The sequence below is a fragment of the Podarcis pityusensis genome (assembly GCF_964106645.2).
Source record: "Podarcis pityusensis genome assembly, chromosome: 14".
Taxonomy (NCBI): Eukaryota; Metazoa; Chordata; class Lepidosauria; order Squamata; family Lacertidae; genus Podarcis; species Podarcis pityusensis.
In genome coordinates this window covers 3,615,576-3,630,180 of record NC_138039.1, presented here as the reverse complement: position 1 = coordinate 3,630,180, position 14,605 = coordinate 3,615,576, and the positions used below count along the sequence as shown (strand labels likewise).

General features: G+C 44.6%; 2 protein-coding genes across 2 annotated transcripts in view; both read right to left on the bottom strand.

Moving 5' to 3' along the window:
* The window catches only part of IQCE (IQ motif containing E), a 37,471-nt gene extending 23,369 nt beyond the window's left edge, over positions 1-14,102 (bottom strand). Inside the window, exons 1-11 of the mRNA XM_080981053.1 lie at positions 13,875-14,102; positions 9,940-9,987; positions 8,832-8,874; positions 8,262-8,402; positions 7,681-7,815; positions 7,094-7,164; positions 5,763-5,876; positions 4,816-4,866; positions 3,355-3,425; positions 2,066-2,138; positions 1,453-1,502 (exon numbers count right to left, since the gene is read on the bottom strand). Coding sequence (XP_080837179.1) covers positions 1,453-1,502; positions 2,066-2,138; positions 3,355-3,425; positions 4,816-4,866; positions 5,763-5,876; positions 7,094-7,164; positions 7,681-7,815; positions 8,262-8,402; positions 8,832-8,874; positions 9,940-9,987; positions 13,875-13,916 — 839 coding nt within the window. The 5' untranslated portion in view covers positions 13,917-14,102. The remainder of the gene's footprint in view (positions 1-1,452; positions 1,503-2,065; positions 2,139-3,354; positions 3,426-4,815; positions 4,867-5,762; positions 5,877-7,093; positions 7,165-7,680; positions 7,816-8,261; positions 8,403-8,831; positions 8,875-9,939; positions 9,988-13,874) is intronic.
* Positions 1-14,605, bottom strand: part of CARD11 (caspase recruitment domain family member 11) — a 308,118-nt gene that overhangs the window by 72,507 nt on the left and 221,006 nt on the right. The gene's annotated exons all lie outside the window — the stretch shown is intronic.

Below are 14,605 nucleotides of genomic sequence, written 5' to 3'. Positions count from 1 at the left end.
CAATTCCCATAATCCCTTGCTATTGGCCATGCTGCCTGGGGCTGATGGGAACTGGGAGCCACAGGTTCCCCATGCTGGTCCTAGAGCTTCAATTGTTCCCAAGACATGGGTAGATCAAAATTTCCTGTATGTTTCCAATCTTTTCTCTTTTTGTAAGCATGTGGACTGGAAACATCTATTTATTTTTAACCAATGAAAAAGGAGAACCTCAAGTTTCCACATCGATACTTATAATTAAGCCTGCAGAATACATAGGGAGCCCTGACTGTGGGATTATTTTTTGTTGGAAGGTATGTAATTTCCATGACACATTCACCTGAGAACGCTTAAATGACTAGATGACTACACAGAATCCTATCAATTTCTAAAGGCAGCCTTCTTTGGGGTCAGGATGAGGGGTTATTTGCTTAAATTAAAGGCTATCTCAGAATTCTGCTTCACTGCTTTTGATTGTTTTCAAATGGTTTACAACTTGATCCTGCTATGAAATATATTTTGCTGTTCCATAGGAACATGTTCTTAAAATTTAACTTGATAATAATGCAGTGGAAAGGAAGTAGATAATTTCAAAATGGTTTAGCTACAGTCTGAAGTGCTTTCACTGGAGCTCGGAAAATAAGGTGCAGTAAAATCAATAGGACTTATAGGATCAGGGAGGGTACTGACTTCAGTGTGACTTGAGCCTCCATCTTAAAAGTAAATCCTACTTATTTCAGTGTACCCATTTCTACCTAAGAAGGTATCAAGGCTGCAGCCTTAATTACCTTAAATTCAATTGTTTCATGAGATGGAATGCCAGCCAACCAACTAGATTTTAGCCTGTAAGAGGCCATTGTCTTGACTTAAGAGTACAGTTTTCATAATATGTGGATGTGAACCTAAAACTGCAATGCAAAGGTCAGAAACTGCAGTTCTCTGCCTAATTTCACGAGACTCTTGAATTAATTTCAAAAGCCCTCTGCAAGTTCACACCTCTGACAAGAATAACCTGTTCCTCCCCCCAGCAGCCCATTAAGTGGGAAGAAAGAGAGAGAGACAGCAAAGGGCATGTCAAAAAGAAAGAGAAGGGGCAGCCCCACCCACTATTGACTCTGGCTCCACCCACTTCCGGCTTCTGCTCCACCCCCTATTAGCATACAGCCCTTGGCAGATTACCTCAGAGATAAACTATTCATCAGAAATATGGTTCCCCACCCCTGCTTTACCTGGTGACATACCTTAGTAGGAAATACCTTCAACAAACTTCCTTTTCTCTTTAGTTGGAAATAATGAAACATATGTAGGACATGAAAGATCCATCGTTGGGGAAAGAAACCCAAAACAACGTCTAAGTGATGAGATTTTTTTTTTAAAGCTCTTAACATCTTCTCACTTCACCGCTATTAGTGAAGTATAAAAATTAGCGAGCAAAAACTTATACACATGCATACAGCCCCGAAGAAATAAACGTACTTTCGTTGCACCGTCTTCGATTTTGCCAGTAGGGTTTGGAGTCGCTGGATCTGTAAAAGGATGGCTTGCGTTAGCAGGGAGACAGAGCAAGGACCAAGATGTGAAGGAAGCGGCTTCATAAGCATTTGCTACCAAGCTGCATCAGGTGGGCGAAAAGGAGCGAAGGAGAGCAGGAAGATAGGATGGTGACACTCTGGTAACTAAGAAGTTGCACCGTGAAATCAACTAGGAAGCCTTGCAATTTTGCAGAGGGTTCCCAGAGCACAGCTCTGGCATCGTCTGTGGCCATCTAAGTTTGCATCGCCGTATCTGGGTGTACATACCTCTCAGGTTGCACAATGCTTTTCTGGCACCCCTATACATCACAGCCCTAAGAAACTATTTGGGTTGCCCATGTAACGGAGAAGCATTTTCTCCATGGTGAAATTCTGTTGTAAGAAATGCATGAGATCCAGCAGCATGAACAATGGACACATTTACCCATCATTCATTGGGAGGGAAACATGGAGAACCCATTTGGGACACAGAATCCAAACCTAAGTTGGTTCCATCTTTTTACTGAAATTTTCTAATTATGTTCTCCCCCTTTAGCATGAGCAAAAGAAAAATGTACCTCCTCATAATAGGTCTGCAGGGCAATTTTCATTTCTTCCACATTAGTGCTTTTCACATCTGTCTGGAGTTTGCTTTTTAGCGATAGAAAACACACATTAGAAAAATAAAAGATGTAGAAACCGTCAGAACAGAAGAAGAGACATAAATTAACCATGAACATTTGTTAACAGTGAAGCCAGCAGGAATTCCTTTTTCGCCCCTTACTGTAAAACAAAATTATCACCAACAGTACTGATCGTAACCAATGTTTCTGATTGCTTTAAGAAGGTTTTTGGAAAATTTCTCTGGGGGGCAGGCGCCACCACCAACTGGCGTGTCATCTCCCTGGTCTAGTCTACTGACTTGCACTAGATTCTCGTAGACAATGTACGAGGCCACCAGGCCACTCAGGCTGCCCTGAGGAACCAAAGCACATCACACTTGTAAGAGGATGTTCCCATTCTTCTCCTAGCAACTGCATTTTCATATAATTCATGGCTGTCAGAAATGGAGCAATCATTCGTGGGGCAATCTATATTTCAGCAGCATCCGAGAAAGTCCACTTGCTCCAGAACAGGATTGCTGTGGCCATAGCATCTGCCTCCGACACATAATGCTTTTGCTATCTCCCTCTGCCCAGCACAATACAATCTTCAACGCAAGCGCCACGCTTGGGAACCTTAGCATCGTAAGGACTGCCTCCTCCCCTATGAATGCTTAGAACTTCAACAGAGGCCCTGCTCTACAACCCACAAGTGGTTTTGCCATAACAGGTGTGCAAGCAAGGCCTTCCCACTGGTGGCGTGTGCTGTGAAACCCTTTGCCCTGGAATGCCTAATTGGTCGTTGTTCTCCCCCTCCCCCCCCCGCCGGACAAGATGCTGTTTTTTCAGGATGCTTTGGGCCTATATGGTAACTATCTGCTTCAGATTGGGTTGGGGGCTGGTGTCATACGCACGTGGTGTCACAAAACCGGGAGGAGCCAAACATGGCGCCAGCACAGCTTCAATGGCTGGCGGCTCCTCCTCTCTGCCTCCTCCAGCTGCTACTGGGGGGAGGGGATGGCTCCCCCCCCCAAATTATGGGGCGGGGCAAAAGAGCTCAGCCCCTAGGAGATGGCGCCCCTGATCTGCTCGGTCCTTTCATGGGCTTCGCTCCTGGTTTAGCTCAATTTTGCTTGCTGGTATTGTCACCTATGTTTCCAACATGCTTTTGTAACTGATTTATTGCTAGCAACCTTGAACTTCTGCAAGGATGGAAAAGCAGGGTGAAAACTATTAAATGAACAAACAGATGGAATTTGGCATACTTAATAGTGTTGTCTTTCTCTTTGCACTGCTGCTCCAGTTTAAGGATCTTCTGCTTCAATCCGTTGAGCATCTATCAAAGAGAAAGCACACAGGGCCTCTCCTGAAGCACACGTTGCCTAAGACATTGTGCGTACACAGTTCACCATTGGTCTGCACTGCCTACAAACCCATGAGAGGCAGGGCAGTCTCAGCAAAAGGCAGGTCAATATGAACCTCCTGAGACAAAGGGATCAACTGGGAATACAACAAAATAAAGGAAAGGAAATCAGAAACCACATTTCCCTCTTTCTATCAAAGTTCCCCAGCATCCTCTTCTCTAGGTGCTGTGTCTTGGTCTCATTATCTATTTTCCTGACCTTCGATACAACCTTTATGCGGGTGACCTTTAGCTCTGCTGTTCTTCACTCAACCTTTCCATTCCTCTCTTGCCTCAATCTCTGCTGCTTTCTTCACCACCTCTCATTGGACGGGTGCCCATTTCCCTCAAGCTTAGCTGTACTAAAATGGAGCTGTTTTCTTCTTGCTTATCAGCCCTTTTTAACCTCACATTGATAATCTGGTTCTCTGTTCTCCTCCTCCCTTTTTATTTTTTTTTTAAAAAGCCATTCTCTTCCTTTTTCTGCTGATGTCCAGGCTCTTGCCAGGTCTTGTCTTTTCAACCACTTAATACATCTGGCATTTTCTCTTTCCTTTTTACAGACATTGCCAACACTTTAATCCACCCTCTTATTATTTTCTCCTTTGATTATTGCAATTCTTCTCTTGTTGGTCTTCTTACGCCTACTCTTAGGCCACTTCACTCTACCATAACATGCTGCTGCTAGTTTGGTATTTTCTGTTTCAATCCTATTATTTTGTGCCATTCTCCTCGCTGGCTTCCCTCCCCCCCCCCCCCCACGTATTGTATAAGCCTCTTGCATTTACTACTGAGCATCTTAATGGTCCTGCCCCACCTTCTTTCCCTAGATGCTTTTCCTTGGACCCTTTGCTCTGCTACTCTTCTAGTTTTGTCCCCCATTGCCTTCTCTATTCCCTGCCTGTTTCTCTCTGCATCTCCCCAGGACTCAAATTAGCCTTTCACCTGACACCCACCTCTCTTCCGCCTTAGAACATCCATTCATCCTGGCATATTCTGGCCTCTCCTGCCTACTTACTTGATTTTCCTCTTTAACGTTTCTTGTCTTTATTCTTTGGCTGCAAGCCTAGAGGAAGGTTCTGTGTTCATTTTTGTAGTGTGCTTTGCAATTCAGGGCAATTTAATAAACCGAGTTCCGAATCCAGATGCAAGCACATCCACATTAAAAACAAAAGAAAACCTTCTGGCATTTCATGAGCACTTTCACCTTGTGTACTGTAACACACAGTTTAGCCACTTGGTCACTCTACAAACCCAGTATGTTCTGGTCCACCAACAATTCTTAAGCTAGAAAGGAAGATAGGGAAAAGAGAAGGCACAATACCGAGCTGGTATCATTTTTCTGCTCTGTCCGCATCCAGCCAAATTCAGACCACTGTAAAAACAAGAACATTAACATTATTCACTATGCACAAGGTGTTTCATGAACCCAAGTGCTTTGCACAAGATAAAAAATGAAGATGGACCCTTTTCATAGCAATTCATGTCCTTTTATTGTGATCCTCACCAAAAAAAATTTATCCCCAACTTGCAGATTTGAGGGGAGTGGGGTGGCTGAGGCTAAAAACAGAAATTGGCTTGCCTAAGATCATCTAGTGAGATCATAGTAGAGGAAACATTTGAACCAGGCACCTTTCTTGGGACACAATTCAGCCCCATGCTTCTAGCTCTCACTGACAAACTTTCACTACATTCCTCAAGCTGCCATCCTCCAGACTTTCTGGCTATAAATAGACCAAGGTATGGTCTGAGGGCACATGATGCAGCTCTCTTTGTGAAGCAAAGCAGGTCTGGGTCTGGTCACTGCCTGGATGAGACACTAGATGTCTGCTGCCTTGAGTCCGATGGTGAAAGGAAGGTAGGAAGGGATATAAATTTTTAAAGGACAAAAATGTTCCCAGAGTTATGCAACTGGAATCTTTAATTTTGTATTACTATTTTTTACAGAGCAACCATTATATCTTTTTGGGGTATAAAGTTTATTATTGTTGTTGTTGTTGTTGTTGTTGTTATTATTTCATTATATAATGTATCTAAAACAGTGAGCACCCATTACATCAAGGTGATTTACAACAGTAAAGCAGGCGTTTCTCTCTATCCTACAATTGTACAAATAAAACAAACAAATACTACAGACAGACAATACTGTGCCTTTCTTGCCCCAGTTAGGAAGTATTTTCCTTGTCCTGTTTAGAAAACCAAGAGCGAAGTGAATAGATTCAACCTTTCTCCCTTAACTGCATTTTTTTTACCCAGGAGCGCACAACTCACCCTGGAGGGATCCAGGAGCTGTTCAATCTGTTTGTCCTTTCGGTTACTTTCCTCTTCGAGTCGCCGAAGCTTGGTTTTCATCCGATCTGCTTCACTTTTCTGGGCTTGTATTGTCTGTAACAAAGAGGGTTTGTGTGCACTACTTGTGCTGACTTAAGAGGAGCACAGCTGGATCAGGCCCATGGCCCATTTAGTGTAAGGTTACCAGACTTTTTTCAATGAATCCGGGGACACTTTTCAACTTCAGTAGGAATGATAGGATTTTGTCAGGGGGCTGATTTGTAAATCCGGGGACTGTCCCCGGGAAACGGGGACGCCTGGTAACCTTAATCTAGTCCAGCATCCTGTTCTCACAGCAATCTCCCCTCCTGCAGTTTCGAGCCGCTGGCATTCACAGCCACACTGCCTCTGACAGTGGAGCCAGAACATCCATTCCGACAAATTTCTCCTTGCAGCTCCACGGTAAATAAACATCAGTGACATTCTTCCTTTTGCATTTGCTTGTTGTTGTTGTTTTTACAAAAGCAAAACAGAACTGCCGGCCCCCAGATCTCAAAAATCAGAACAGAACTAATGGAGAGAGTAGATGAAGCAATAAAAAACCCCCACAATTCTTCACCCAGGCTCCCTGCCCTGCGCAGCATCCTTCCCCCATTCCCACAGCTCCATCTCGCTTTCTCCACTGTGCCAGAAGGCCTTCCATGCAACCAGGGAATGGGAAACTGGAGATGATGTGCTAAATGACAGGGCAGTGGAAGTCAGAATATGAGGTCAAGGAATATGGAAGTAGAAGGCAAACAGGAAGGGAAAGTGGTTCAGCCCAAACAGGGGCCCTGGGTGGGAAACCCAGCCAGACGGGCGAGGTATAAATAAATTATTATTATTATTATTATTATTATTATTATTATTGGAGCCCAATTACTATTCCCTCCTGGAAATCCTGCCAGCAGCTGTTCAGATCCTGAGCAGATACTCCCTACAGATTTGCAGAGATTTCTTTGCATCCGTTAAGCCCAAGCTCCACCCCCCCCTTACAACTAAGAGTCTTCAGAAACTGCATTTTGCCTGGTGCAGAGACAGAGGCATCAAGTCAAGACATGCTTGTTTCTTCAGGCCTATGAAAATGGCTGAAGTAAGACCTAAGGTGTTGCTGGATTTCCTTTTGACTTTGCTTTAAAAAACAAAACAAAAACCTACTTTGTGTATATTGTTGGTTTTCTTATGTCTGTACTAGTGCATGCATTTTATAAAATATTGTGTACCACCCTGGACACCTTTGGGTTGAAAGGTGCAACAGAAAAAAATAAATATGTTGAGTTTGTGATCCATACCTTCTTTAATTCAATTATCTCATCATACATATCTTCTTTTTCTTTGTAGTCTGGAGTTCCAGGGATGTAGCCTGGAAAAGATCATCCCCAAATAAATAAATGGGAGCCAAAAGGAATGGTAGAAATATTCCAAGACTGCAATGACTTCCTGTCCCTTATAAAAATCCCAGAAAACATCCGAGACAGTTGATTTTTACATTTTTTGCAAGTTTAAAAAGTTGCACCTGTTGCAAACTCACTGGAGCATTTACCTTTAATTAAAATCGTATACCACTTATATTTGGTATTGCACCTGGACTTATTGTCATTGCAAGTTTACTAAGAATATTTTAGTTGAGATTCCTGCATTCCAGGGGGTTGGACTAGATGACCCTTGGGGTCCCTTCCAACTCTACAATCCTTTGATTCTAAGAATTTATCTATGTCACAAGTTTATTGACGGGCACCACAGGACCAAAACAGATTTTCCTTGCTTCAGAAGTCCTTGAAAGCACATGAAGGTTTTCTCAAGGTTAAGCTACCCTGAAATGCAACCTGTTCGCCATTACGGCTCATCCTAAAGCTGCTGTTCCCTTTTTGTGACTCACCACTGCCGGCAGAGCGAGCGTGTTTTGGCTTCTTCATGCCCAAAGCTTCCTTCAGATACTCTGGTGTGCTGCCAGGAAGAGCGGTCAGCACAGGACCCACGTCAGGGTCCGACTTCGTCTGCTTCATCCAAGCACCTAGTGAAAGGGCAAGGGGAGAACGCAGAAGAGTTGACTGAATTGCTATAGAAAGACAAAAGCAGCCCAGCCCAGGAGGTGTGAAGGTTGTGAAGTGGCTGCCATGTTAGCAGTGCTGGAAGAGTGGCAAGTCACAGTAACAGGACAAAGCAATGTGTAATCTACATGCGGCAAGAACAGAGCTGGCAGAGGTGATGCGTCATCCTATGGTGAAGCAACTGATATTCAAAGGTAACAGAAGAACCCCTAGGTCACTTGGGAGGAGCCCATTGGTAGCTCCTCCCAGAAAGTGGGGCAGGGCTGGCAGGAGCTCCTCCCATTTTGGATACTCTTTTTTTTTTTTTTACCTTCACGGCATGGGAAAGAGATATATTGCCCTTGTTCCCACATCTCAAAGATTATGCAGTAAGAAGCTTGTAGAAGGAACTGATTTTGCATGTGGATACCTTGCTTGAACGATCCGTGCCACAGCTGCCTTGATGCTTTAACCAAGGGGATTTCAAAGTGCTTACTGTCTGTGCCCTTCAAGGTTCTCAGAAATCCAGCCTTTTTAGAATGGAAACATGTGCTAGAGGTGTATGGAGACTCTGAGGCAAGAAAAAAAACACACACACCTGTCAGTGCTACGGATTAAAACTGCAGCAGCAATAAGCTTCTAACATTCCATCTGAGTAAAGCTGCAAAGGATGTATGAACTAATTGCCTTAGAATTGCTACTTGGATATAGGAGGCTATTGTTCAGAGTAATGTACATATAATGAGAAGTATGTAAACCACAAGATAATAAAAGGCTGAATTCCTTAGCCAGGTAAAAGCAGCCAGTAATATTTATCTTAAAGGTTATCTTCCTATCTTAAAGCTTTTTTGGAGAGACCATTCAATTCCCTATCCCAGCACGCTCAGACTCCCCTCCCCATTGCACTGAAGCATATTTCATGCTAGAGAACGACAGAGAATCAGATGTCGCATTGTCATTAGGTGATTTCAGGGAAAGGGAAAGGTCTAGTCATGCTTACTTGGTGATTTTGGAGGCTTGCGAGATGTTTTCTTCTTCAGTTTCTGAAAAAAATATTTATTTGGCACTGAAATTCACCAATTTCATTGGTCTGGATTCACATGATAGCTACAAACAGTATATTTATTTTCTGAGCAGGGAACAACAGCGCCACTGCCATTATACGTATGTAGAAAGTGGGGTTCTAATTAGCCAGCCAGGTTTACTAAAGTTCCAAAACTTTATCAACAAATTGCTAACCTGAAAGCTGAAATTTTCATCAAAATAAGTCAATAAAATAGGAATAGGGAACTTGCGGCCCTTCAGATGATGTTGGACCCAACAACAGCTGAAGAACCATATGCTCCCTCTCTGTGCAATAAACAAGACAATATATTACAATGCTGTAAAAGTAAAACATCTAATTTTGTTCCTTGTCCAGGTTTCTCACTTAAATTTCCATATTACAGTAGCATTACACACACACACACACACACACACACACACACACAGACACCAGGGACAAAGTAAAGCCCACTTATTTTTGTAAAAAAAAGGCTTACTACTAACAGCTTCTTATATATTAGCAACTACTACTAGAGCAATGAATGCTGCAGATTTGGGATTAGTGGAGTGGTCCAGAGAAATACCCAGATGAGTCCAGAATTGTTGCCTGGAAACAAACAGTCACAATAGATGAAACAAATTCACACCTACATGCCTTATATTAAGTTTGCTGCTGGGGGGAAAAAAACTACCACATTATATAACAGGAGAAAATTCCTCCCAAGGTGTTTTCAAGATCACCTGCATCAATATCACCATGCTGCGCACAAATCAGTCCAAATGGAATATTATGAATACTGTTATGAAACTAACCGTGGTTTGTTTAAAACCAGGATCCCATGATATGACCATGAGGCTAAGTTGGGATTCCTTAAAAATGAAATGAAACTCTGTCACATGTTTAGCTCTAGGTCACGGGGAGGAAGGCGAGTGCCAGCCTGACAATTTGGCTTGCTCTGGGCTCATTCACAGAGCACTTGAGACTGGTTTACCATTGTATGAAAGTGCAGTCACTGAAAGGGTATGTAAAGTGTACAGAAAGAGAACATCCTTGTAAAACTCACCGTTTCTGTGTCAGATTCAAACGTCATTGCAGAAAGACTGTCCTCTGCCTGCAGAATAAAAATGCATACGTATAGGACTTTTTCTGCATGCGAACCTGCGGCTTTCTAGATACTGTTGGACTCCAACCCCCACCAGGCCCAGCCAGCATCTCCATGCTCAGGGATTATGGGAGCTGTAGTCCAGCAATGTCTGATGGGCCCTGGGTTCCCTATCCCTGAACTTCTTCATAATGTCCTGGCACCATTCAGAGGCACCAGATTTCAACTCAAATCTGCTTGCATGAATTTCCAGGAGAGCAGTGGAAATACATGACACAATGTTATTAGTAAGGTGGGGGGGGGGGGGCAGGTTGGATTTAGTCTCATTTCCCAATATTTTTAAAATTTCTTTTAAAAATAGTGGCGTTGTCCCCCACCCATTTTTTGCAAATAGGTCACTCTCTAAAGAAGTACCTTGCAGGTCATTTCTGCTGCTGCTTTCACCCATACTTATAAGCCCCACCAGTCTGGTCCTTAGGTTAGATCTAGATTTTGCTTTGTGTAAAAGGCAGAATTGCGGGGGGAGGGGGTAGGCTGGTATTTACAGCCTGGATAGCGGCATGAAGAGATAAACTGGCTTCCTGGTGGCTCACTGCAGGCAGACACGGGCCACACAGCGCATCACAGAGTTTTTAATTTCCTGAAGTCACATTCTTCAAGGCATACTGGCAGATTATTTTTTTGCTATCCTTCAGGCATCTGATCTCAGGCTATATCTCCCTATCCAATTTGCCCTGCAATGTTAGTGAGTGATCAGACTGTGAAAGAGGCAAGGACCACAGAGCTTGAAGGCAGATGGATAACCACCTCCAGGAGAGTGGAGCATAGGCAGAAATTTCTAAGAGCTGGTCTCTCCCATTACCTGGGAGGAATTAAATGAAAGAGATATAAATCTCAAGAGACAGTGATGGAACAACTTTCAGAAGAAGATTTCAATTGTGCTAATGCTAAGAACAGAAAACACAGCAATCTGCACGTCACAGATAGCTTAGAAAGAAGAACTAAGGGTGTGTTTGACTGGTTTAAGCAGCAGATTAATCAACTGAAACTTTAGGTGATGCCTCTATTTTATAGTGGTCAGGAAATTTTAATCCATGGAGTTATAAATTATGCCTAGGGGGACACTTTACTTCTAATAAACATTACAATAGCAATAAAGACTGATTTTGTTCTTTTTGATGTGAGCCACATTTGTCTGAAAAGGAGAAGAAAAAATTCAGTAAATAAATTGTGAGGCTTCACTTTAATTCCAAATCTGGACATAAATGATAAATAAACCACCTAAGGCTGCACTCCTATGCATGCTTACCTGGAACTAAGCCCCACTGAACACATTGGGAATTACTTCTGAGTGAACATGCATAGGACTGAGCTTTCCTTCTAATCTGCTCATAGGACATTTGAGGGTAAGGCTTGCACACAATGTTATAAAGATAACATATGAGATGTTATGACAAAGTTATGGGATATTCCTAAAATGAGCTCATTCTAATTCTTGCACGGGGCTCTGGTAAAAGGCACTGCAATTTAAAGCTAGTCCTCTTATCACATGATAGAACTGCAAGGACCATATTCCCAGCTGTGCAGAGTAGTGGTTAGAGCAGCCATAGGCAAACTCGGCCCTCCAGATGTTTTGGGACTACAATTCCCATCATCCCTAGCTAACAGAGCCAGTGGTCAGGGATGTTGGAGTCCCAACATCTGGAGGGCCAAGTTTGCCTATGCCTGGTTAGAGTGTCAAGCTAGGCCCTTGGAAACCAGGGTTCAAATCCCCACTTGGTCATGAAGCTCACTGGGTGACCTCTGGACTGGTCACTATCTCTCAGTCTAACTTAACTCACAGGGTCATTGTGGGGATTAAATGAGGAGGGGCAGAACCATGCACACCACCTTGAGCTCCTTGGAGAAAAACGTGGGATATAAGGGCAATAAATAGAAATAAACTCAATGAGCACTGTGGAAAAGACTATATTCAAGACATCAGGAGGATAGAAGGGGCAGAGGATTGGTGCCTTTGTGTGATCCTGGGATCACTGGCATGCACAAGAAGGTATTTGTCATAGAAAATAGGTCTGTCAATAGCTATAGACCATTGCAGTGGGGAAAAACCTGCTTTATGTACCAGATACTGAGGACAAACAACAGAATACAGGCACGACTTTCAAGTCCAGCTTGTGACTGGTTGCCATTGGAAGCAATTCTGAACACAAAAGTTCCATCTAGTTGTAGAGAAGCTCGTCCAAATTTGCATAAGCCTTTAAGCCACCACCGCACCTTGTAGTAGTAAGTCCCACAAATTAATATTGCATCACCTATTGTACTGGGTGACTGTGATGGGTTATTAAAAGGGAAGCAGAAAGATTTGTCTTTGCCCATGTCCTACATAAACACATTGCACCCCCACTCCATATTTTTTTCCAGCTAAAAAGCTCCAGTTTCATGAAGGTCAATGTTTACTTGTAAGTTCTTGTGAAGCTTCCCCCACAAAATCCTGGGGGCTGTAGTCTGTTAAGGGTGCAGAATTTTTGGGATATGCCCGTTTTCCTTTCTACAGTTACAATATTCAGAGTTCCCTGTGAAGGAGAGAGACTGTTAAACCACTCTGGGAACCGTAGTTGTAGGAGGGGACCAGGGGGCCTCCTACTCACTCTTTGCATCCCTAACAAACTACAGCTCCCAAAATTCTCGGTGAGGAAGCCACAACTGTTTAAAGCAGCATCACGGGCTTTACATGTCCAGTGTGAATGTGGCCTTAGCCTTTATGAACAGTGCAGGCCTATTTGTTGTTTGATCAGTTTTGAAGGATGGATTCATTTATTTCTTAGGTTTGTCAGCGTAGGTGGGTGGGAGACAGAAATGAAGAGTTGCCACCTGTCCTGTATAATACAGGATTGTCCCGTTTATTTCAATGTAAAATGCTATGTCCCATATTGATACAGTTTTGCCCTGTATTTCAGGTCTTCTCTCTCTCTCTCTCTCTGCCATATTAGGGACCTTCTCCAAATGCACGTGTTGGAAAGGGGGCGTGAAAGGCTGTGTGTTATTTAAGCTCTGGGTCGCAAAGCACAGGCGGATTTACAAATCCATGCGTTTGTGTGTGATAAATTCCAGAGGAGCCATCCTGTGAGGCTGCAATAGATTGCAACAGGTTGCTTTGAAGTCACTTTGTGAACCCCCCCCCCCCAAAAAAAAACATCGTCCACCCACTGCCCTGTCCTGTCTTTTGCCAGAGCAAAGGGGGCAGCTCAGGGCCGTATTTAGGTTTGATGAGGCCCTCAGCTACTGAAGGTAATGGGTCCCTTTCTATGTCCAGCTGTCCTTTGTCAACAACAAATTGTCACTGCTTTCTGTGTTGAGTAGATGCTATATGGTAATTTACGGTCCTAATAGGTATCTAAAGCCATTTGCACATAACAAAATATCTATTTTATCAAAGTAATTGTTGAACTGAAATACAATTTTGGAAATGTACATCCAGTTGTTTTTTTCCTTTGATTTTTTTGGGGCCCCCAAGAGAGTGGGGCCCTAAGCTATAGCTTATTTAGCTTATACGTAAATCCGGCACTGGGGCAGCTGAGGGATCCCACGCAGGGATGGGGCAACCCTTGACCCGCCTGCTGCCCCATAGGAAGCCCCCCTGAGTTCAATGGAGGGGCGGATAGTGGGGGCATCGCGGGGGTGGAGAGGGAGATGTTGCCTCCCCCCTCGCCATAAGGCTTGGCTGTCCCGCAGCTGCCCCCTTCCTCGACCCCCGGCCTCCCGCCCCACCAGGCCTCCCCTCCCCTCAGCCGGGAGAGAGAGAGAGGCGAGGCGCAGGAGAGGCTCCCTTTCCCCCAAGGCCGGCCTGCCTGCCTGCCTGCCTGCCGGGAGAGCTTTCCCCCTTCCTCGCCCCTCACCAGCTCCCGCTCCGCGGCGGCCTCGTCGGGGCTCTGAGACATAGCGAGGAAGCGCCGGCCGGGCCAGCGAAACCACCATTTCACCCGAGGCGGCCGCGGCCCTTTCTCCGACTCCGGCGGCCTTTCCTCGCCGCTTCCGGGTTTCGGGTTCCATGGCAACCTGCCGCGGCAACCAGGACCCGGATGGGGGCGGGGCGAGCCCGGGCCGAGAGGCTCCGCCGCCGGAGTTGACAAACAAAGACGCGGGCCGAACGAGAGCTTGCCCGAAGTGACGCGCTTGCTGCTGGTTGAGAGGCGCGCAGGCGCAGAAGCGAGCGCAGGCTGGCTCTGGGGAGAGGATCTCTCGCTGCTGCTGCTGCTCTTGGCTTGGGCGTGCAGGGCAATGGGGAGACGGGAAGAGATAATGTGCACAGGATCTGGCTGCGCCGCTGCCCGCTGCCCCGATCCTAAGTGTTGAAAGCCCCCCCCCCTTAATGTGCTATCCTTTTATTTGTATGTGTGCCGCCTTTCGGCCAAAGGTGCCCCGCCCCCAAGGTGGCTCACAATAAATAAATAAATCATCATCATCATTTTATTTGTATGCTGCCTTTCCATAGTTGAAACTATGCTCAAGGCGGCCTACATGACAAGATTTACAGAATTACAAACGTAACAGAAGCCATGAACAATCAATCAAACACGTCAAAAAGGACACAACCAAATGGAAACAATCTCCCGTCCTAAGATCCAAA